The sequence below is a fragment of the Scylla paramamosain genome, chromosome 1, assembly GCF_035594125.1.
Source record: "Scylla paramamosain isolate STU-SP2022 chromosome 1, ASM3559412v1, whole genome shotgun sequence".
NCBI lineage: Eukaryota > Metazoa > Arthropoda > Malacostraca > Decapoda > Portunidae > Scylla > Scylla paramamosain.
The window spans coordinates 13,717,989-13,744,082 of NC_087151.1; the positions used below are offsets into that span (position 1 = coordinate 13,717,989).

Sequence of the window (26,094 nt, forward strand, 5' to 3'; positions counted from 1 at the left end):
CCCCATCTATGTAGGGCACTATACAAGTGAGGAGTATACAAAAAAGTAAGGGAATGCCATGATATGGATATGAAATGTGATGTGATGTGGCATTACAATGGAAATATTGCAAGTTTTACCAAAATTAAGTCAATCTCAAATACTTCACTGCTTAATGCAGATTGATCAAAGGTGATAAGGAAAGGAATGTGGAGTAAGTTTAAAGAACTCAGCTGGCAGATAAATGATGGCAAGAGAGGAGAATCTGGCTGAAAGGATATTACATGTTGAATAGAGGGCTGTTAAGATTTTAGTATGCAATTAATGGAAGTGAATGAAATTATTACGGCTTTACATAGGTGTGTGAAGGCATCTATTTTCATTTTTCTTCTTCCTGGTGACAGTGGGTGGGTTATCATCATGCAGCTTTAGTTGAAAGAGTGAAGTCAAAAGCTTTTCATTACATCAATTCCCTTCCTTTAACTGATAGTCTTAATCTTTCATTGCTGCCAGTATTCAATCTCATCATATTCTATCATCATTTCTATGGTTACTGCTCCTCTGAACTTACTAACTGAATGCATCCAGTACTTTCCTGTAGCCCTGCAACATAAAACTTAGGTAATACTATTTACTCTGAATTCCTATTCTGTATATCTCACTGTTACTGCCAGAGGGGGAGAGAGAGAGAGAGAGAGAGAGAGAGAGAGAGAGAGAGAGAGAGAGAGAGAGAGAACACTGAGGATGGTAGTGGATGGGATGGGGAGAAGATATTTTGCTGACCTGATAAATTTAACTTCGGCCGGATTAATGGAGGTCAGATAAGGACTTCAGAGACTCCACACAAGAAACATGTGCAGGGGACACCCAAATTGGCCCTGTCCTGGGACAGAAGCAGGTATACTGTAGAGGGGAGCAGATGTCATGAACGAGCGTCTTGCATTGAGAGTGATTTCCAGTCCACAGGGGCTAAATGACCCGCCAACACGTGAGTGTTTTGACTACAACATACTCAGTGTAACATATATGTCCTGTTTTATGTAAGAGCATACAGTAGCACAATTTGTAATCTTATTCAGTAAGATGGACACTGTTAAGCTACCAATGTGTGTAGTAACGTAAATCTAAAAACCTAATTCCATAAGGCTGAGACTGTTAAGTTACCATTATATATTTGCCTTTATGAGAATTTGTTCGTGTCCCCAGGTTTTGATCGATTCAATCAATACATCGAGTCAGTGTGAAACAGGTCTCATCATCCTGCACTGATCGCCCCAAGAAAGTGGCGATAACACTCACTAATGAAAGTCTACCTGTATCTTTGTTCTTTCATCCCTTTCACTGACCATCTCTGGAAGTCTCTACTTGTTTCTACTTTCTTCCATTTCCTATAACTTAGACTACTGAAAGAAGGTAGTATGTATCAAGATATCTTGAAAGCTAATTTGGCAAACCTGACTGGAACTCTCTTCTGTTTATTTTTTTAAGGAATGGCACAGAGGCAGGATTGTTTTCTTTTTTTTTTTAGTTTTGTAGCCCTTAATCAGCCTCCTTTATACATATGAACTGCTCCAATGAAAAAAAAAGTAGCAATTTTAAGAGAGATCAGTGTATTACATAACAAAAAACATGTCCTTATAAACACACTCATTTTACATTGTTACACATCTGTATTTTATTGTTTCTGGTTAACTATTTTACATTTAATCATTACAACACAATTGACAAGTTTCTTTCATAATCAATTCATGTCAATATTTGATCACATGAATATTAATCACACATACTTTGGAATACTTATACATTATTAGTTCTGCTATAGGAACAATATTTTTCCTTCTGTACCCTGAAAATGCATAACAATTACAAAAATCCAGGTAACATTCACATTATTCACGTTTAAGTAGCTTCAAATAAAGTTTTCTTTATTAACCTATTGAATACTAACACATATACATATACTCAATAAACTAATGATCATATGACAAGAAAAAACATGAAGTAAACATTTGTTATGCATATGACAATGTCATGCAGCTTCTGAGACCCAAGAGGACTATAAGAATGCATGTTGACAATGATAATAGCATAGAGATCACAGAGAGATATACATCATGAAAACAATTAACTATTGCTGACCAAAAACAAAGAGGTTGACAATTAATATTTCTATAAATATGTATAGAGGCATGAAAATAAAAATCTGTAATTCAAAATACAAAATGTTCAAATCAGTCAAATGTATGAAGATCTCTTGGTCACATAGCAATTTTTTTTTTTCATGTAGGAGGGATACTGACCAAGGGCAACAAAAATCCAATTAAAAAAAAAAAAAAAGTCCCACTGAGATGTCTGTTCCTAAATAGGGTCCAAAGCAGTAGTCAAAAAGGTAAGGATAAGTGTCTTGAAGCCTCCCTCTTGAAGGACTTCAAGTCATACAGGAGCAGGCAGGAAGTTCCCGAGTTTTCCAGAGAAGACAGCAAGAGATGCAATATTGCAATAATGAGAAAGAAGCTGAAGACAGTCAGTTAGAGGATAGGAGTTGATGAGACAAAAAGCTTTTGATTCCATCCTGTCTAGAAGAGTGGAACCCCACCCAAGACATGAAGCACACTCCATACATGGAAAGATAAGGCCCCTATACAGAGTTAGCAGCTGAAAGAGTGAGAAACACTGGCAGAGACATCTCAGAATGCCTAACTTCATATAAGTTATTTTAGCTTGAGTTGAGATGTGAAGCTTCTTGTTTAGATTATAAGTAAAGGACAGATCAAGGATGTTCAGTGTAGAAGAGGGGGACAGTTGAGTGTCATTGAAGAAGGAATAGTTGTCTGGAAGGTTCTGTTGAGTTGATAGATGAAGAAATTGAGTTTTTGAGATACTGAACAATAGACTTTGCTCTGCCCCAATCAGAAATTTTAGCGAGATCAGAAGTCAGGCATTCTGTGGCTTCCCTGCATGAACTGTTTACTTCCTGAAGGGTTGGATGTCTATGAAAAGACTTGTAAAAGTGCAAGGTGGTATCATCAGTGTTGGAGTGGATAGGACAAGAAGTTTGGTTTAAATCATTGATGAATAATAAGAAGAGAGTGAGTAACAGGAGAGAGCCCTGAGGAACACCAGTGTTAATAGATTTAGGAGAAGAACAGAGACCATCTACCATCTCAAGGAAACTTGAGATGAAGTTACAGAGAAAGATAGAACCCTGGCACTGATTGTTTTACAACTGTAATAATGCATCCAAAGCTTATAATAATTCACCAATACTGGCTTGTAGTAAATCAAGCAAGGGTAAAACCAAACACTTCATGGTTTCTGTGGATGGAGATATGTTAAATGTAATCAATGACCAGTATGATGGTAAACTAGAACCTAATGACATATGTATTCATGTCCTATATCTGATGAATATCCTTTCCCTTCCAGGAGAACCTTTAGACCGATGTATTTAGGATATTTGCTAAAATTTCTCACTTCTATCTCTTTCCCAGCCAGGAAAATATATGATGAAAGCTCTCTCTCTCTCTTTTATTTGTGAATAAATTTTGATAAGATTTCTGACTGCTAACATGGTGTCTTTTCCATGCAGGAGGTTTTTACTGAAGTAGCCATACCAGTTCAAAGTATGCCTAGTTTTCAGACAAGATTATAGAAGCTATCTTCTATCAATACAGCTTCATTACACTTGCATTTATATTGCAACTAGTGGTTGCTTTGAAGAGCACTCACTAGCAGATACAGCTGCCAAAAACATAAAACATAAAATAAAATAAAATAAATATAAAAATGTCATCAATGCTTGTCTTAGTTGCAAGGATCCATCATTTTGTAGCTTGACTACCAAAAGAAATCTCCACTGCACCAACCCCACAAACTTAGTCAGGAAGCCAAGGCAACCATTACCTTGAAAGCAACATTTTGAAGAGGAAACTTATCAGAAAATGAATACAATACAAATCCTGTACTGAAAGGAGCTTCAAGGTCTTTGAAGAGGTGTCTGTAAGGATGGCCCACAAATGCTTGAATAATTTGGTTACAAGAGCCATCAACTGACTAATCTTGATCCACATGCAAAAGCAGCATAGGGTTGTATTTATTACAAAATTGTGGCCAAAGCTGCATTCACTATCACTTACAATAAAAGTGCCTATGTGTATTATTCTTATAATTATCATATAAGCTACAAAAGTCTTCATCTAGTGTGCAAATGAATCAGCAGAGGTGGCTCATAGAAGACACCTGAAAGCAATGGGAAGAAGCAGATGCAACTATGAAAGAAAGGTGGAATAAGGCTACTGATCTTGACATTCATCCCTCAGATTCATTAATGGTGTGGGGCTCTTTCTTAATTAGGCAGTCTCAGATAATGGTAATATTACCACTTAATGAGAGAGAAAACCAGAAAATTAGATGAATAAAGATTAGCTATCATACAAAACAACTGTGAACAATGGGTTTCACAAATGTAAAGTAAAATATATTTAAGGTGACTGGCATAGAAGGAGCCCTGATTTAAATCAGGATAGGTGATGGTTAAGGGATTAGTGTGAGGAAGTGGTGAGTTTGAGATTCTGAGTTCAAGTCCCACTGGAAAGTGAAGAAAATGACAGTTTTTTCATAATTGCTGAATAGCGAAAGATAACCTATCTACTATCTACTCTTTCTTTGACTGAAAGCAGCATGAAGTACCCAGAGTGGCACAAGTCTTAACAGACATCACTTAAAAAATCTTGCATGCACCACCAAAAGTTGGATCTGATCATTCATGGTTCCATAAATAAGCCTAAGAGCTGATTATCCAAACCTATAGGTTATATAGGCTTAAAAAATCATTCTTACCAAGAGATGCACAGGAAGACACATTCATAAATATTTCATCATATCTTAGGCACTTGGCCCCAAGGCAAAGAAAACATGGATTCTCACCACATAAACTGAGAGGATAAGTTGCATAGTATACCTAAAGATCAGGCAGCAGGGCTCAATAGCAAAGCTGGTTTGCCCTTGGTCCAATAACTTGACAAAACCATCCATTCTCAATACCAAACCTCAAGTGATTGAACCAAGCATTGAAGAACCTCCTGTATATTATCGATTTTGCAAGTATACTACTTACTCAATGAATCGATATGATCCTTGCATCTTATTCCCCTGTCATTCTCATCACATATTCTTTCACCATCATCTTGAGTGGTTGGCTTCCTTCCTTTCAAATGTCCTTTAATTCGAATCTCACAATGTCCTGCCATTCCCATACTTTATCAATACCTCCACATTTCAGAACTACCAAAAGATATAAAATTTCATCCAATGAGCAACTTTGACAAGTAACATCAACAATAATCCTTTAAAAATACTAGGTAAAACTGATTTAATCAAGTTTTATACAGAAACTGAGAAAGCAGATTCTGAGTGTAAACTTGTCCCAAATTATAATTTACAAATAAGACACACATGAAATGACAGTGATGATAGTAATGATCACCACCAGGCACCATGAATGACTGTCATGCTCTATGGAACTCAAAATCTGCAGCAGCACTTTCAGTTTCCTTCAGCATAGGGCTGACAGGTGTCTTAATGTCTTCTTGCTCCTCTTCTTGCTCCATAACCTGTTCCATCTTTCCTTCCTCTGTCAGATGTTCCTCTTCATTTTTAGCCTGTGGAAATGTTAGTATCAAGAGAGATAAGGATGTTAAGGCCAGGAGGGATGAAAATTAATACCAAAAAGATGGTCAACAACAATACCACAAGTATATTTGAGGAAAGAGATGAAAGACAAATTCCAGATATGAGGGTTAGGAGCCAAAAAAAAGTACAGTGGAACCTCAGTTTTCAAACTTAATTCATTCCTGAATGCCGTTCAAAATCCAAAATGTTTGAAAACCAAAACTATTTTTCCTGTGGGAATCAATGTAAAATAGATTAATCTGTTTTCAGACACCTATCCATCATGTCTTAGCGGGTAATGACTGACTGCTAAGATGGCAACTCCACAACATCTCCAGCTTAGAAATTTTTTATCCAGAAAGGATGTACTGAATGAACTTAGTGACACAGAACTCATCAAAAGATAGTATTTAGATCATGCAGGCATTCTCTTTGTCACCAATCAAGTCAGGAAAACCTTACAAAGTGACAAAAAGGGGAGCAATCCACTCACCACCAAAATGAAGGTGATCATAACATCTTGCTGCTGGGAAACCTTACTGGAAAAATGCAGTTGTGCAGTAGTGAAGGTGTTGTGGGTCATAGAGAGAGAGCCACAGGAGGCTCGGGATTACTCCTGAGTGCCAAACCTTGTTTGTTCACATTGAGGTTCTTCAATGGGATTACATTTAACTTATTTCAAAGATTGAATTACTGTCTTACCCTCTGTGTCTCTCCTCCAAATACATTAAAAATAAAGGAAATATTTACAGAAACTGTAAATTAGTAGCAAATGGCAGTTTTTGATCAGTCTTGTACTATCTGAAATCAAGTAACTTTGTTCAAAAACCAAATTATGGTAAGGCAACCAAAGAAATTAGGAGTTAAAATTTTTGTTAAAAACCAAGTTGTTCGGAAAGGGAGACATTCAGTAACTGAGGTTCCCCTGTAATTTGCCTGTTCTTTATCAGGACTATAAGCTATCATCTATAGCTTCCCCTAGCCACTGGTGTAGTAACCTAGCTGATCTACTGCTCTTAAGTTCTGCCAAGTTAGTGGCAATTATTTGGTTTAATTGAAACTGTTTGTGCCTTGCTGCTGTTAATCCATAATAGGGTTCTGGCTGACTTTTGAGCTTTTAAACATTTGGTCTCAAAGCTAATTCTCTGATTTCTGTCCATCTATCTTACAAGTTTTCGTTCTTGCAGTAAACCTGACCCTGTGGTAGGTGATCATATTTATTAAGTAATGTTTTTCTATATCTTTATCATATGAGCATGATTCTTGAATTTTAACATAAGAAAAAAATAACTACTACTGTAATGCAAATTAGTTGTGGATAGATTATGAATGAATTATGTATATGATTTAAAAGTGACTGAAAATCAGAAGGATTTTCTGCACATACACCATAAAGAAAAAAATCATTGTTAAAGGCAATGATAAGTACGTACTAATGAAGATTATACATTTAGTGATTGATGTTAATTTTAAAACTCATTTCAGAATTATATGAGAAGTTGAAAATCAAGCACTCATTAATTCCGAGACTGTTAGTGAAAGGCAATACGTGACTGCTATGCATTTTCCATCGTGTAAAATGTAGAGACTATATACTGCCCCAAAATTGTGCAGAATATGTAAATAAATCACATCCATGTTAATTAAGCATCATGCACAGCAGCATCAATACAAGCAGAAGTTATCCTCTGCCAAAAAAAAAACTATCCTTAGAACTTACAATAAAACCCCATTTGAATAGCAGAAAGAAGAAAATTACGAGGAATGAAATATCAGGAATAATATTCATCAGGATAAATCAGAGTCTGAAAAGGAAAATGGTAAATATTCAATTAAATTTCCTAAAAGAAAACAGTATAAACAGATATAAAGAAATGGCATTACAATAAATATGTTAAAATATCTACACAATGTTTATGGAAACTTATTTATTCAATTAATCTATGTGCAAAGGAAATATCAAATAAATGCTTACCTAACACCTAACGTAGGTATTTTATTTATGTATATAATATGTATATAAAAAGTTAATGACTCCCTTAACAAATCCATTTCCTATCCATCATACTGTATTTATTTTTGTTCAAACAGCTTCTCCTGTCTTTTCACAGATTTTAGGACTGATGAGTATAGAAAATTAGCTTGCATACAGGTCACCCATCATTAATTTGCCAATCTGTAATCTGCTTTGATTACTTAATTTTGGTAGAATCTATGAAAATAATCTACAATTTCCTGGATTGGTATTACTGTTTTGGTGACTGTAGCAATTGTCATAAAAATGTAACTACAGGTAAGGCATTCTTGCAATTTTTTGTATCTATTATCATATTCTGTTCAACCAGGTTACTTTGGTGCAGTATTTCATATGCAGCACTGATGAGTGATATTAAAATCAGTCAATTAAGTTGGCAGCATTCTATTAACTATCAGACTAAAAGACAATTCCATCAATTGAATGACCACTCAAAAAATACATAAATATGCAAGTGAACCTGCTCATCTTTTTAGCACAGTGATAACATTGGTCAGTCAGTGAACTAAAGGCATAGTTTGTTTATTCTTGTTTAGTGAGAAAAATACCACTGCTGTCATTCAGAGACATTACTATCTACTTAATTTATTTGCCAACTGATAACTGAGCAAAGAATGTGTCTCCTCTCAGATGCTCACTTTGTTGGCCAACTGATGTGTGGAACAGACCAAACAGTTAACAATTAACAGACCAAACAGACTGGCCATTCTCTACCAGTAGGCCATATGAATACCCTACAGTGCCACGGCTAATAATCACACTTGGCAGTGTAATATGATGCATGCACCTGGCACTTTCATGATTTACCACGACCATGATATGTGATTAGTTACACAGGAAGTATCAGTCAATTGCACTTCAAATTATTATGCCAAAGACAGCCACAGCAAAAAACTGGATGGCGTAAATGCAGCTTCAGGACATGTTTTTGCTGGTTTATGAGTCATTCTGGCAAAATAATTTTGGCATGCATTAAATGTTATCACTGGCAGATTGTACCTGTTCTTTGTTGAAGCTTGATTTTCTTTTTTTTGATCATATTTTCTTGTTAAATAATTTCTATTATTTTATATGATAGTTTGATGGCAGTTTGAGGCAAGCCTTCTGTACTGCAGAATTATCACTAATGTAGCGCTCCTTCTTTCCCAAGGATGACAGATTAATGATGAGCAACCTATATTTTCTTTAATATTTTTCACTTTCAAACTTGGATACAAAAGAAAAACACATTTGTGTTGTAAAACTCACCACATTATCTGGAGTCTGTGCGCGGTTGCGCTTGAAAAAACCACACTGAAAATAAAAAATGGTTTTGAATCCAAATGCAAAAATATTTAACTTGACTGTATCATTTCCTAAAAAAAATACAACAAAAAAACTTACTTCACACATAACAGTTACTAAGTAAATACTTATATTATTTAACAATATGAATGCAATATGATTTTTATTTATACAACAAATTATGTGTACCACTGAAACAATAATAAAAGTAATCAATGACAAAATAACGACTGAGTATATATATACACACACACACACACACACACACACACACACACACACACACACACACATATATATATATATATATATATATATATATATATATATATATATATATATATATATATATATATATATATATATATATGTGTGTGTGTGTGTGTGTGTAATGTACAGTGAGATAACACAATGAAGAAAGAAAGAATGATGAAAGAGAAAAGATAATAAATGAGAAGAAAAAGAAAGAGAGAAAGAGAGAAAGCTGTGTCCAGACGCCAGCTGTATGATGCTGAGTGGCCGTTATTTGACATTAACTTGCCATAAGAATTCCTCCCCCCAGACACTTTCCTCTTTCGACTAATTTACCTTATTTCCCTTTGATTAATCAGTTTGAGTCACACACAGTACACAGCAGGAGAGATGCCCTCGACAATCAGAAAATCAGTTTTCATTTGGTCCCCTTTGTTTGCTCATGAGAATTTTTTAAATGTAAAATGTTTTATTCAGGTGAGACAGCATGAGGAGCAGGTGTGGGCACATGTCTGTATGTGTGTATGTCACACCCCACACCCCCAACTTTCGCAGCAGCATGAGAAGAAGGTTGGAACACTTTCCCATGCCAGATGCTACCCTGTTGATGTAAGGAGCATACATACTGAGGCGTGCTCTAGTATTTACCAGAGACTAGGGCAGGATGCTAGGTAGCCAGGTCAGTTGCCTTAAGGGGGATAAGTGAGTCATAATCGGCTGTATGCCATGGCCCATTTACATAGAATAGGAGTCTCTGTAGTAGTCTGTAAGTAAGTGTAGTAGTGAATTACGCACAACACCCAGGGAAGCGACTCCTCAGCTCTACAAGTGTACAAGTCAAGTTTTGTGCACAGTGTATGCTGACAGACCCTCCTGTGTGTTCGTGGGCACTCTTTCATTTTGCAATAGTTTCTTGTGTCTTTTGTTAGTGTCCTTTTTTGTTTTAATTGGTACTGCGGGTTGAGACAGTTCAGCAGCAGAAGACTTAAGTAATTCACCGTGTAGCAAACTTTACTTCCTCCCCAGGTCCTGACAAGGCCTGTTGCTCAGGAGACAGTAAACAATACTACTCAGCTTAAGGTTATAACACTCTGTTGGGCAGTGGGAGGACTGTCACAGTGGGTATAAGATCAAAGGGGTATTATACCTCAATCATATGCATGTTATTGTATATAAACTGTTTTTCCTAGATGTGGTTGTCAATTCTTCTGCAGCTGTGAGTGTTTGGAGTATTTCCCTTGTCTGTGGGTAGGTAAAATAGACTGGTGACCTCAAATTAAATTGACCTTCCAAATTTGAACAGTCCCAATATATATATATATATATATATATATATATATATATATATATATATATATATATATATATATATATATATATATATATATATATATATATATATATAGTGGGGGATAAAAACCCAGGAAGGAGTTAGGATTCTTTTAATCTCTAACGTTTCGGCTGAATAGCCATCCTCAGAGAAACTGATTTACATGAGTGAAAACACACTATTTATAATAACATACAAAATTTTCTCATTTGACATTCGTACAGAGTATTGCCATCCTGGCGCGTACCTCACCTAATTTTATTTTCCTAGTCAGGTGGCATTATCCGCCTACGTGACGAGCCTTTACTGGGGACTTTCCTTGTACCTGACCTGAGGGCCAATCTGGCGGAATTACCCGCCGACCTGATTAAACCTTCTCTGTGGTTAATGACTTCCCTAGTTGTTATGAGGGCTGCCTCTATAGCTTTTCTCATTCTTTTCTTCAATCCAATTTTTTTCTTCAATCAACTTTCAAAAAGCTGGGTTATCCTGAAGGGCTCCTTGTTAGGCTTAAGAATAAGGCAAAGAAAATAACAACTGAAAACAAAGAGAATAAAGATCCCTGTACAACCAGCGAAAGAGAGAGGTATATATGTGTACCAAATTCGGACAAGGCTTCCATAATTAATAAATATTTGTCTAAAACAGGATTAAAAATAGCAACATTAGCGGGAGAGAAAATTGGTGAGCTAACGAGGACTAAAGAGACTGGACTTGTTAATAATAACAGCGTAGTGTACAGCATACCATGCAAAGGTTGTACTAAGCAGTACATAGGAGAAACAGGCAGGGGACTTAAAACAAGAATAACAGAGCATAGGAAAGATGTTTTAAAACACAACACATCAAACTCCCTTGTATTGCACATAGAAAAATGTAAACACCTACCAAAATGGGAAGAGGCTAAAGAAATTAAAGTTGGATTGAAGAAAAGAATGAGAAAAGCTATAGAGGCAACCCTCATAACAACTAGGGAAGTCATTAACCACAGAGAAGGTTTAATCAGGTGGGCGGGTAATTCCGCCAGATTGGCCCTCAGGTCAGGTACAAGGAAAGTCCCCAGTAAAGGCTCGTCACGTAGGCGGATAATGCCACCTGACTAGGAAAATAAAATTAGGTGAGGTACACGCCAGGATGGCAATACTCTGTACGAATGTCAAATGAGAAAATTTTGTATGTTATTATAAATAGTGTGTTTTCACACTATTTATAATAGTGTGAAAACACTATTATAAATGTAAATCAGTCTCTCTGAGGATGGCTATTCAGCCGAAACGTTAGAGATTAAAAGAATCCTAACTCCTCCCTGGGTTTTTATCCCCCTTCCTAAATCCAACTACTTGTCAACATGAACAGTTCACATATATATATATATATATATATATATATATATATATATATATATATATATATATATATATATATATATATATATATATATATATATATATATATATATATATATATATATATATATATATATATATATATATATATATATATATATATATATATATATATATATATATATATATATATATATATATATATATATATATATATATATATATATATGGTTTATTTCAAATTGTATTAAGCAGGCTTCCAAAAATATTAATTATCATGATGACCTGATAGAAGACTTAAGTATACTTTTGCAGCCAAACCTACCTTCCACAAGATCACAACAATGATGCCCAGCAGGAGAAGGCCACCCAATGTTGACACTATATACAACCACACAGGTACCTGGAGGTCATCAGAAAAATATCACTTCAATATATATATATATATATATATATATATATATATATATATATATATATATATATATATATATATATATATATATATATATATATATATATTAAGGTGGATCATTTTTACATTTTTTTAAATTTTCTAATGTGGGTAGTGTGGAAAAGTTGTCAATCACGAGAAAAAATTATGTTCAAACCATTTTCCTGTAGGATGATATCTTTTACTGCCCCAAGTCAACTGAAATCTGAAATTTCAGCCTCAAAAATAGGTGACTTTTGTGATATACCTCGAGTTCATATTTTCAAGTATTTTTCTTTTGGGTACTCCTCAAATTTATGAATGCACCTTGTATATGACATGTTTAAAGGCAGAGTGATATACAATAATATCTTCTACTACCTCAAGCCTTTGGAAAATGTGAAAAACATTGATTTTTTCACTATTAAAAAAAAAATTGTAAAATTCTACCAACGTATCTACAGCTTAGCATAAGCTATAATATGCGAATTTGTTGTCTAATTATCAGTTGTGAGGGCACATATCACTATATCATAACATCTACTGCTTCAATTAAAATTGACACTGTGTATTTGTAGGAACTTGAATGAACATCCTGCAGCTATTACTGCTTGCTCTGTTTCCATAAGAATATATATTTTAAGCTTTCAAGATATTTACCTAAATAAAATTTAATGCATGTACAGCTCTTTGCTTATTTTCCCCGTATTATTATTATTATTATTTATTTTTTTTTGTGGGGGGGGGAACCCAGAACTCACCGCAGGGAGTGGCCATACTTCGAGTTCCACCCTATCCCAGCCCAACCACCCTTCCACTGCTGGAACTGTTTATATGTCAAATTGATTTTTTGTTTCAAAACTAGGCATCAGTTGGCGAGACAGCAAAGTTGATTGAATGAGTCCATCCCTGTTGCTTCTGATGCAAACTTTCTGGCATGCCTCCGTAACAACCTTGATGTGACGTTCCACTGCTTGTGTGTGACACGGAATAGCTTTCGTCTGAAGACTTGGGACATTACATGAATTAATAAAGTAAGTAATACTTTCTGTCTCTATGTTCTTTGTAAGAGGAGATTCTGTCAGATCCAAAGACTGCCAGTCAACCATGTCATAATATGACTGAGCACTGAAATTAAGAGTGGGCACTTTGAAAGTTCATACACAATATGGAGCTGATTCTGCTAATCTTCTTGCTTTCAAGATCCTCCTCCAACCCAGTTCCCTTATGTCCTCTTTCTCATCATGAATCATATTCATTGGAATATTTATATGGTGACTGTAGTAGGCATTTCACTGAATAACTGGTTCTACTATTTGTTGTTTTCTGCAGTCCAATTTTCCAACTCTGATAATTGTTTCATAAAGGTGTTTAGAAGCTATTGTAATTGAAGGATTGGTTTTGATTTTAAACCACATTGAAGCATACACAATCATGATGAATTTAATAATTGTCACAAATACATCTGATGGACTTTATGTAGTCATGTAGAGCCAGAGAAGTCTATTAGCAGTTGTGAGCCAGCGAGAATGTGACATCATGCACGGGTTGTGATGGGCCAGTGAGGCATCACAATGACCTGTTTGAATAGCTCTATAAGCTTGTAACAGATATTTTTGATCTGTACTGAGATCAGAAACATCAACAGCAATCTCATCAGCATCTATGGACTCAAATGCAACAATTGGCAATTTCTCACTTTCCTTTAACTGTTTCCTAATGTTGCCTGTGAATCCATAAGGCCCAGTGGTTGTTCCATCTAATTTGTTGATCAAATGATGTAAGGTAACTCGTTTCCGTGTAAGTGACATATCAGCCATTGCAGAAATTTACCCAAGTGCAGTTCAATCAGAGCAACAACACCATTTTTAATGCTGGTGTTGACAATAGTGCCATCACAGCCAATGGCCTGAAGATTAGTTGTTTTTATGTTCTCAGTTTAAAAAAATGATAATTTCTGATGCAGATCCTGAGCAGATCCTGAATTTGGAGTAATATGGCCAAAGTATTTAGATCCTGGTTCTTGAAGTATTGTTACATGCTCTTCAATAATCTCTTTTTTAGAGGATTTGTTTCCTTCCTTCATCTGCAATAATGTTTTATCCTTTCTTCCATCAAAGAAAATACTCAAGGGTGACTCTTCCTTTGTTTTGTTATGAGATATTTTAACTTCATGTCTCATTCTAATGCGTGCATGATGAATTTTGTTTCTATCAACAACTTGTGATGCATCTTCTTTACTGATCAGTCCAATATCTTTAAGCACAGTGCTGGAGATACATGCAGCTGATCTATCAGACACAACTGTTCTGTCACAAAGCAATGCTACTGAAGGGACCTTGACATGCTTATGTTTCTTCTTAGTGTTGCTCTTCACTCTTTCAGGCAATTTTCTCTCAAAATCAGAATTGTCTGTAGATGAAGTAGAGTTATATATAGGAGATGATTCCACTTGCATAGATCCACTTGTTGATGGTTGAGGATTCATTGCACGATTCAGTTCTTTTCCCTGTCCCTCATTTCTTTTGGCATTTTTTTTAGTTATTGTTATATCTAGAGAGCCAATTGCCATTTTTCTCTGATTTCGCTGATCATCAAGAAACTCCATCTCCTGTTGTGGTATTTTTTTTTCATTCCTTCACACAAACATGTTTTTCCAGTGCATTTGCAGACTGCTATGTAAAAAAGTTTCTGACCATCTGCCTTGAAAAGCTCAATCCTATTAATATAAACAGGGTCATCTTTCCTGCTTTTGTATGGTTTTAATAGGTTTCTGTACTTTCTGTGATACAAGTCCAGCATATCTTTCATTCGCTTTAAAGAGACAGTGGGAATTGATGCTGTTCTACATATTTCTTCCAACTGTAAGCAGATGGAATGACTGATGTCTCTCCATTTTGGTTCTTGAGATGATGTTTTCTTCGCTAATCTTTCCCAAAAGCAAGCTTTCATCATGTCTTCATAAGTAGGAAGACATCGCCTGTTCAATACAGCAGGCTGACCAAAAACAGGAGAGCTAGCTCCCTGTCTTGTAATTTTCCCCTGACTCATTGTGTCAGTGTATCATGTCTACTCAGAAAGACTGCAAGACTGCTACTGAGAGAACCAGGGAACGTCTGTCATGTTGCTTCTGGGTGGTGAGGCGGCCTGAAATAGAATGGAGAGGAAGAAAAAGAATAGGCTACATAGGGTAGCATGGCTTTGACAAACAATTATCATATGTTCACTTCCTCAAGTAAGTTTTCATTATTGAAAATTTTGTTAAGTAAATGAAGGGCTGCATTAGAGTTCCATTTGGATTGATTTCAGTTAAAAACAACAGGAAACATATATTATAACCAACACAAGACAAGCAGCAATAGTTGCAAGATGTTCGTTCAAGTTCCTACAAATACACAATATCGATTTTAATCGATGCAGTAGAGGATGTTATGATGTAGTGATATGTGCCTTCATAACTGATAATTAGACAACAAATTTGCACATTATAACTTATACTAAGCTGTAGATATGTTGGTAGAATTTTATCATTTTTTTTAAGTAGTGAAAAAAATCAATGTTTTCACATTTTCCAAAGGCCTGGGGCAGTAGAAGATATTATCATATATCACTCTGCCTTTAAATGTGTCATATACAAGGTGCATTCATAGTTTTGAGGAGTACCCAAAAGAAAAATACATAAAAATACAAACGTGAGGTATATCACAAAAGTCACCTATTTTTTAGGCTGAAATTTCAGATTTCAGTTGGTTTGGGGTGGTAAAAAATATCATCTTACAGGAAAATGGTTAAAACATGATTTTTTTTCTCGTGAATCAACAACTTTTCCAAACTACCCACATTAGAAAACTGAAAAAAAAAGAAGAAAAAAAAATGTAAAAACAATCCTCCCTAATATATATATATATATATATATATATATATATATATATATATATATATATATATATATATATATATATATATATATATATATATATATATATATATATATATATATATATATATATATATATATATATAAAACAAAGGCTTTACTTTATTTATGCTGAATTCTGGAATCCATGCAGATTCATTAAAGTAAAACATACCACTGCATCTGGATTCTCATTCTGATATGAAATTTTTGTGTTGATGGTAGAACTTGATGGAGGAGGTGGGTCATGGTTGAGAGGCATCTTGGTGATCTGAAGATCCACAAAGGATGATGCATTCTTCACAGATGTGCCCAGTTCAAGCTGCACAAAAGTCATGCAGATATAAGCTTCATGGTCAAAGTTGAATACTATAGAGTAACATAATTGCATTCTGTCACAGATGCAACATATATGAATATCCTTCTATTTTCAGTTTTCAGTTCTTTTTTTCTTATTATGAAGCTTTTCTGAGATGGGAAATTAAAGTGAGGTATACTAACATATCAGTATAATGGATATCCCCAAGGAAGAATGATTTGAGAAAACATTTCTGCAGTAAATATACATCTACACTGCTAAGTATGATTGGTTGGTCTGTCTGCCTGTCTCGTGATTTCATTAGGATTAGGCCTAAACTTTATTTGAAGATGGGATAGTCAATAAACCCCCAACAAAATGTAATGATGGAAAAAAAAAAAGAAAAAAAAAAATAAGTGTCATCTTTCTCTTGACGAAAAAGTTTAATTTTTAAATGTTGATCATTATGTAGGAATATGGCATATGAAAGAACTTGCCAAAATGAGATGAATAAAGAATGTAGGTATGTTTCTTTAATGTTTGGTTCTTTGTTTTATATTTAGATTAAGTCAGTTGGCAAATTTGGTGTTAGCAATGAACCAGGAGCTAACTATACTTATGGCTTCAAAATCCATGTTTACTTAGTTGTTCTTACCTGATTCTTCCACTTACAAGGAACAGTATTTAAGATTAAGTCAGTTGGCAAATTTGGTGTTAGCAATGAACCAGGAGCTAACTATGGCTTCAAAATCCATGTTTACTTAGTTGTTCTTACCTGATTCTTCCACTTACAAGGAACAGTATTTAAGTTATGCAATAAGATCAATAATACTTGAAGAAACTTGAGGAAGAAGCCAGCAAAATATCATATAATTAATTATCTCACCCTAACCAAGAAGCCACAACAGACAAAAAGACAAGATACCAAATCATTTCAGGGGATGACAACAATGAAGAGTTCAAATAACTCTATGTCTGACATCCTCTGACAGACAAAATATTCAATAGCAAAATCAGGAGCCTGAAATATCTTTAGTAAGTGGTATATGTTTGCAATATAGAAAAGCTGCAAAGAACTGTTTTGATATGAAAAAAAAAAAAAAAAAAAAAAAAAAAAAAAAAAAAAAAAAAAAAACATGGAAAAACATGCCTAATTGCACAAGGATCATAAAAATAATTTTGAAATGCACTTTAAACTTTAACAAGGCATATATCTATAACAAGATTTCTTGAATGTTTCAAATGAATCTTCATAGCCATTTCAATGAAAAAATCTGTGTTAAAGTTACAGGGTTTTAACTTATTGATTTAGGTTATGGTGCCGCAACATCATCATCATATGGCGCTACTACAAATTTTAAAAGCAACAAAGATTGCAGGTTAAAATATTGTCATTAAAAACAAAGTTACAAATATGTTAGAAAATGTGAAAAAAAAGAAAAAAAAAAAAAAAGAAAAAAAAAAAAGAAATGGGATGAACCACCAAAACTTTAAGTGCTAAAAATGAGAGATTTGGTATTTTAATTTATTAATTGATTTAAAGTAAGTGGGGTATTGACTGTACTGACCCAGACCAGTGTGTCTGGTGTCATTCGTTTTGTATCCAAGACAGACCCCACTGACCCAGATATCTGATTTCACTATGTGCTGCCCAAGACACTGACCCCACTGACCCAGGCCCCAGGATCCAGCGTTGTTTGTTATATGTCTTCTTCACTTGCCTCCAGGCTCTCCCGGTGCAAGGACCATTACCCATACAAACATTTGATAACTATATAAAAGTAATCCTCAGGGAGAACAGGAACTTAAGAACCTGAGCAGTTATCTACATACTCCTCTACTGCTCTTGACTTTCCATAAAAGTTTCCATAAATAACTTTATAATTAAACATCTTAAAATTCTATAATTCTAATTCTATAATAAGTCCTTGAGTTAATTGCCATTTATAACTGATCTGAATTTGTTTAAGACAACTTCTTTATCAAATCAAATCCAACTGGATTTGGAAAACATCCACATAGTCAAAATCCCCAAAGGTAACAGCTATTTACTACTTCAAGGTTTTTAGTGTATCGCATTTCTGTAGCATTTCCAAGTCTGATTCCAAGAACAAGCCAGATGTATCACAGTAATATGCTATATGGTGGAACTGATTGTTGATAAATTCCTATGATGCCAAATCAACTTGTCTAATAAAACAATAGACTATAGGTTTCAACAGTGTTTTCTAAGTGATGATTCTGTTCTTTAAAATATTTACAATGATTAACAGAAATAGAATACTAAATCCACATTAGCACATAATAAAGCAATATATACTAAGATATAAGTAACATTCAGTGATGTATGCAATATCTGAAAGCAAATGAAGACTTTATAAAGAAGACTTCCTTAGATACATACCTCTTTTAGAGTTCTGAACACCAATCTGGACTTGAGTGATACAGTAACCTCTTCACCTGCAGGTATTTCTCCAAATGAGCAAGTGATTTCCTTGTACTCAGGAGACTTGTCACCAATTCCAATAAGTGCACTGGCAAGAATAAATGAAAATAATTTACTTGTCATATTTTCAATTATCACTGTCACCAACATCTTCATAGCAACAATCTACTATTCTAGTGTAAATGGAAAAAAAAAAATAAATAAATAAAAAAAAAAAATAATAATAAATAAATAAATAAATAAATAAATAAATAAATGGTAAATAAATAAGGAAAAAAAAAGATGAGTAAATAAGTAATTCTTCAGGGAAAAGAAAACTATGGTGAAAAATGTTGATGAAAAACTTGGGCTGAAAAAAATGGAGTAATCTAAGGTATCATGTCTGTTTGCAGGTGACACTGCCGTTTATGTACAATGAAAGGGAACTTCAGAGTGGTGGAGGAATTCTATAAAAACAGTGTATGCATTTACCTAGTTGTGGCTTATGGGAGGAGTCTACACTCATGCTGTCCTGCTTCAATATTTACCATTATCCAATCTCTCTTTAAAACCATGTATTGTTTTAGTATGTACTATGTCCCTTTCCATCTTATTCCAAACTCCAACAATTTGTTGTGGAAAGCTGTTCTTTTCATATCCCTTCTGCACACTCCCTTCTTCATCTTCAGTTCATGTCCTCTTACACTTCTGCAATCTTGTACTACCAGGTCCCTGCGATCTAATTTCTCAATTCCAGACTTCATCTTGTACACAGTAATCAGATCTCTCTCTCGTCTTTCTTCCAAAGTAAGGAGACTTGTTTTCTATAATTTCTCCTCATATGACATATTATATAGGACTGGAGGCATTTTCGTTGCAGCTCTCTGTATTCATTCCAATTTTCCCTTGTCTCTCTTAGTACTTGGAGATCAAGTGTGTGTGTGTGTGTGTGTGTGTGTGTGTGTGTGTGTGTGTGTGTGTGTGTGTGTGTGTGTGTGTGTGTGTGTGTGTGTGTAAGATGCAGATAAATGAATATTTTAAATTCCTACAAACACATCAGTCATGAGTATATGCCATGGAAACTGATCATCTGAAGTGGGTGTATGGAGTGACAGGATGCAAGGATGAGAACACTGAAAGTATGTATAAAAAAAAAAAAAAAATTCAAGCTTACCTGACTATGCAAATGGAATGGTTTGAAATGGATTGGGTGAAAATATATACAAAAGATTTGGCAACACTAAGAGGATGATGAGCAAAAACTTGTAAAGAGTGTACAGGAATGAAATCAAAGTTCATAGTAGGAGGGGAAAGCCATATGAAAGATAATACATTAATTGAGTATATGTCTGAAGGAAGTGCTAACAGAGGAAGTGGGCTCAAACAAGCAAGAAGTGTTCAGATATGGAAAGCTGGAGGCTCTTCTGCTGTGGCCACTTCATTGGGGAGAAGCCTAGAGGAAATGAGGTATCAGATAAAAATAATGACAAGAAATTCAGGATTGCCAACCATTTTAAACAGTAAAAGACAGAAAGGATAACCAAAGTAAGCCTTGATGATACTGAAAAGTGATATCTAAGTTTGAAGCAAATGAAAATAAATGACTGTTTTGAATAACCACAAAAATTCAATATTGCATTTATTATGTATTATTTTTTTTCTTACTGCTAATAGCCAAGGATTTCTCATTATATATAACTGGAGATTTAACTGAACTGATATGTTGTAAATCTTCATACTTACATTTGTATCATTGTTCGAATATCAAATTTGCCTTCTTACCTGTAGTAAATGGAATTTGTGAAGTCACTTTGACACATTCAGAGCCTATCACTGTCCATACAAGCATGTGGTTTCAAAACCAATTTTTCATTGCAATTTTTCATGAATATCATTACTTTTATTTCACAGAAACCTTTTATGTCCCAGTGACTTTCCCAGAAGGGACCACCTATGAGGAGGTTATAGGACATTATGCGGTACAAGATGCTTGTCATGTACACTCTAGTAAACTAACCATTTACTCTTCTTGGTTTCATTTAGTTTTCATGACAGCTTTCTCATAGGGTATTGCCTCTAACTTCACTGAAGAATTTGAAAGTCATGGACTTCTTTTTATAACAAACTCATTATCAACTCTCTCCTCCAACAAATAAGAATTTTCAGAGGCTCTAGAGGCATCTTTACCAGTATATCTGAAATCTACTTTTCTCTACACAAGTGTCCTGACACCTTTCCTTGTTTTAGTATTCTTGATAATACTCTTATATATGTGTGTTGGGAAAGCCTTAAATTTGTATGTGTATCTTGATAGTAGATGTAAACATCTTCCTTGTGCAACTATTAGTGATGGAGTTTCATACATATAACATGGTTAGATACACTGTATACACAAGGATGCATCAAGTAGGTGACTGAGCGATGTAATGGTATCACATAATTAATAGTTAATATGCACTGAATTTATATTTCTTTTCCTAGTTAGCATTATAGTTGTATGTATACATCCAATGATGTCATTGAAGAGAATGAATCATACAAAGAAAATAGGAGAAACTATGGAAAAACAAATATAGATGATCTTAAGAAAGTTTATAAAGAAAAGGACTGGGAAAAGCTGAAAAGAGCAAATGATGTACAAGATATGGGGTTGACATGATCATGCCATCCTATGTCACACACACCCCATGGAACTTTCCATAGTCCACTTATTACCACTGATAAATACGAGTAATTGGTAGCACCTACATTACATTATCTAATAGTTAATCTCTCTCTAAAGTATTTTGGCATGTATTATTCTTAGCTTTAAGTAGTTCTTCCCTTGCCTTATTTATATAATTAGAGAGCTATAATCAGGTATATATTCATATACTGTGAGTGTGGTCAACCCACCCATATTTCTGCTGTCAGTACTTTTCGAAGGCGCTTAGTGTCTCTCGAGCTGGTTCTGCCAGTCTCTTGCTGTACCACATAAAGGACAACTGTTGTCCCATACATGCCACACCCTTCTCCCAGAACTCTGTATACATATACCTAAATATACATATTTTTATATGCTGATCTTTGACATTCACCTGAAAACCCCAGAAACTCACCATAAGTGACTTTATCTCCAAAAGAAAGATAAGAAACTAATTAGCAGTGTCCAGGGGAAGTTGACAATTCAACTCCACTGAAACACAGAACTTCTTCCATCCAAGAGCATGTTGCAAGGGTACCTGGATGTCTTTTCAAGAAAGTAGTACTATGAAAATACTTAGATGGATTTAAAAAAAAAGTTAGACTTGTTCTGTGATATATGGGATCAAGAGCCCCCAACAAGTGCACAATGGACCATCAGCAGAAATAAATCTGATACACAACTCCAAATTTTAGGCTCATTTCTGACAAAGACTTTGATTTTTGAGTAAAGAAGAAATATACTGGATGTCAGAATTCAGAGATCTGCAGATGAAGATGTTTGCAGATATCATATGTACATATTTCGCAGATGTAGATGAAGATATCAGTTCCTACCAAGTAACAGATGCAGATGTAGATGTGTTCAGGATATTAGTATAAAAATCATCATATATAACCAATTATTGCCAGATGACTAGGATGATAAAGTGTTCAGCACTGCAAATTCATATTTTTCAGTCTTATTTTTGTATAATTACATAATATAAAGTTAAGGACAAAGCACTGAAATCTTTCTTGTGAACCTTAAAAGGGAGTAGGATCTACGTACACAGGCATGCATAATGCATGTATATATTGTTAACACACACACACACACACACACACACACAAACACCCAGTGTTTGAGTAAATCAATCCATTAAAATAAAAGAATATGACTATTATTGGTTGGTGACTTCAACTGCAAAGAAGTAAATTGGGAAACGTTTTAAACAGGAGAAAATGAGTCTTCATGGGGAGAAAGATTTCTGAAGCTGACTATGGAAAACATAATGATGCAATGGGTGACTGAAAATGCAAGATATAGGGGAGATGACGAACCAGCAAGACTAGACCTAATACTAACGAAGGGTATGGACCTAACTGAAGAGTTAAGATGCATGTGTCCCATGGGAAAAAGTGACCGTATAATGATAGAAGTAGAGACCAATAATGATGTCATTGAAGAGAATGAACCATACTAAGAAAATAGGAGAAACTATGGAAAAATGAATATAGATGATCTTAAGAAAGTCTATAAAGAAAAGGACAAGGAAAAGCTGAAAAGAGCAAATGATATACAAGATAAGTATGACATTTTTATGGAAATATATGGGACAGGGGTGAATAAATATGTCCCATTATACAAATTTAAAGAAAGAGGAAAACAGGTGCTGTTCTGTGCAAGAAGTACAAGTGCAAAGAAAAAAAAAGAGATGAAGCTTGGATTAGAATGAAAAGAAATTGAAAAAAAAAACTTTAAGATAGCAAGAAATGAACATGTGAAAATAAGGAGAGAGGAATTAAAGAAGTTTATAAAAAGATGGAGGAACTGGAAGAAAGGAAAGCAAAAGGACCAGATGGAGTATCAAGTTTAATTTTAAAAGAGTGCAGGAAAGTTAACTGAACCAGTATATGACATAATTCAGTGCTTAATATCAACTGGAAGAGCGCCTAAGAAATGAAAGAGAGCATAGTGCCAATTTATAAAAGTGGAAAGAAAGAAGAACCACTAAACTATAGATCATTATTAATGACCAGCATAGTATGTAAGATCTTTGAAAAAATGATGAAGAAGCAGTGGACAGAATTTCCAGAAAAATGTGATATAATAACAGAAAAACAATATGGCTTTAGACAAAAGAGATCATGTGTAACCAATCTGATGACATAATATACATGAGGGATGGATGGGTAGACTGTGAGTATTTAGATCTAAAAAATGACAAAGTTCCCCACAACAGGCTGTTATGGAAGTTAAAAATTATAAGAGGCTTAAATGGAAAAATAAAAGACTGGATGGAAAGTTACTTAAAGGAGAGAAATGAGAATGGTAGTAAAAGATGTAAAATCGAACTGAAGAAAAGTAGATAGTGGAGTACCACAAAAATCAGTGCTGGCACCAATACTTTTCCTGATCTACATAAATGATATGCCTGAAGGAATAAAGTTACGTGAGGTTGTTTGCAGATGATGCAAATTATAAAGACATATAAAAAACAACAAAGACTGTGAAATTCTATAAGATGATCTGAATAAAATCTGAGACTGAAGTAAGAAATGAGGAATGGAATTTAATATGAAAAAAATATCATGTAATGGAAATGGAAAAAAATGAAGAGACCAAAATGGAGATATAAAATGGGAAATGAAGAAATAATAAAAATATAAGAAGAGAAAGATCTGGGAGTGATAATACAGGACACTCAACAGTTGGAGAAGCATGCAGAAAAGATATTCAGAGATACATAGAGAATGGTGAGAAATATTGGAACAGCATTCTATTACATGGATAAAGATATGATAAGAAAGATAATTATCACCATGATTAGACCAAAAGTGGAATATGCTGAAAGAGTGTGGTCTCCACACAAGAAGAAACATGTGTAAAAACTAGAAAGGATACAAAGGATGGCAATGAAGATGGTTCCTGAACTGGAAGAGTTAACATATGAAGAAAGGTTAAAGGAAATGAATCTGCCAACATTGGAACAAAGAAAAGAAAGGGGAGATTTAATAATAATTTATAGACTGTGAAACGGAGTGGAAGAAATAGATAATGAGAAACTGCTGCTAAAAGAAGTAAGAAATACCCATTACACATGAGGAAAAAACAAAAGAAAACAAAACTAAGAAAAGGAAGATGCTTGAGTAATATAAAAAACAGTTTCCCACAGAGAAATACAGAAGTCTGGAACACTCTAAGTGAGGATGTAGTATTGGTAATGAGCGTGCACAACTTTAAGGAAAACTAGACAAGTGTAGATATGGAGACAGGACCACACAAGCGTAGCTCAGGTCCTGTAAATTACTACTAGGTAAATACACACATTCACACACAATCTCTCTCTTTCTCTCTCTCTCTCTCTCTCTCTCTCTCTCTCTCTCTCTCTGCCAACCAGGCTGCTTTCTTACATAATTATGTATGCAATATTACATATAGTGCACATATACAGTACTATCTAATACACAATATGTACATACATGCTTTTGCATATTTACATATGTACATAGTCACTATGTAAAATTCTCTCCCTCCTTCTGCCTTTCTGCAAAATTCTTGACACATTAGGTTATGTTAATTTAAAAGGAAATGAATAAAAAGCATTATTTTAGTAGATAATTAAGTAAATGTACATTAGTTAATTTTCTTTAACTTTTGCAAGCTCTGTACTCTGTAGTCTGTAATGTATAAAATGTATCTGCCACATTCTCTTTGTGTGTGGTGCAGATGGGGATGTGGATATTTATTTCATCACAAATGCAGATGTGGATGTTTAAATTATAAGAAATGTGGATGTGGATGTTTAAATCATCAGAACCTCAGATGTAGATGTTCAAATTATCAAAACTATGGATGCAGATGCAGATGTTAAGAACTTTGTGGATGTTCTGTGGATATGGATGCAAATGCAGACATCTGATACATTTCTATAGTAAAGATCCAGAGAAACTCTACAATCTTACCTGGTTTTCTCCTCATGAGTTTGACTTCCTTGCTTCTGTGTGTCATCCTTTAGATTAAATGGATCCACTAACCCACTCGGGTAATGGCAGGTATGGTTCATTTCACTGACTGAAAGATTCTCCATCAAGTAAAGGAAGTACTTTCCTGTTGAAATAAAATATAGAAAACTTGAAAATATACATCACAAAAAAACATTCTGCACAAAGTGCTACCAAAAAGTTCAGGAATCTGAATTGTGGAAGTATTAAATGGAATACAGCTTGGCCTTAGGTGGAGAAACTATCATCCTTTAAGAGTCAGCATAATGGCAGTCACATGTGCAACTAAACTATCTATGATGTTTGTAATAAGCAAATTCACTTATCTTTTTTGTACTTTTCAGCATGGGACACATTGTTACAAAATTTGTATGAACAGTGCTGAAAGGCAAACAGCAGATTACTGAAACTTTATGAGGAATCATGGGCATATTTATGATCCAGAGACAAGACAGTA

At 34.5% G+C, this 26,094-nt stretch overlaps 1 protein-coding gene across 4 annotated transcripts in view; it reads right to left on the reverse strand.

Annotated features, from left to right (window-relative positions):
- Nucleotides 1-1,572: 1,572 nt before the first annotated feature.
- Nucleotides 1,573-26,094, reverse strand: part of LOC135100963 (integrin alpha-5-like) — an 89,984-nt gene continuing 65,462 nt past the window's right edge. For 3 of the 4 annotated variants that reach the window (XM_064004596.1, XM_064004582.1, XM_064004602.1), the window contains 6 exons: nucleotides 25,599-25,743; nucleotides 18,948-19,077; nucleotides 16,421-16,567; nucleotides 12,222-12,299; nucleotides 8,933-8,977; nucleotides 1,573-5,639 (listed from right to left, as the gene is read on the reverse strand). In XM_064004596.1, the coding sequence (XP_063860666.1) occupies nucleotides 5,487-5,639; nucleotides 8,933-8,977; nucleotides 12,222-12,299; nucleotides 16,421-16,567; nucleotides 18,948-19,077; nucleotides 25,599-25,743 (698 nt within the window). In that variant the 3' untranslated portion in view covers nucleotides 1,573-5,486. The other variant, XM_064004589.1, reaches the window with a different exon arrangement.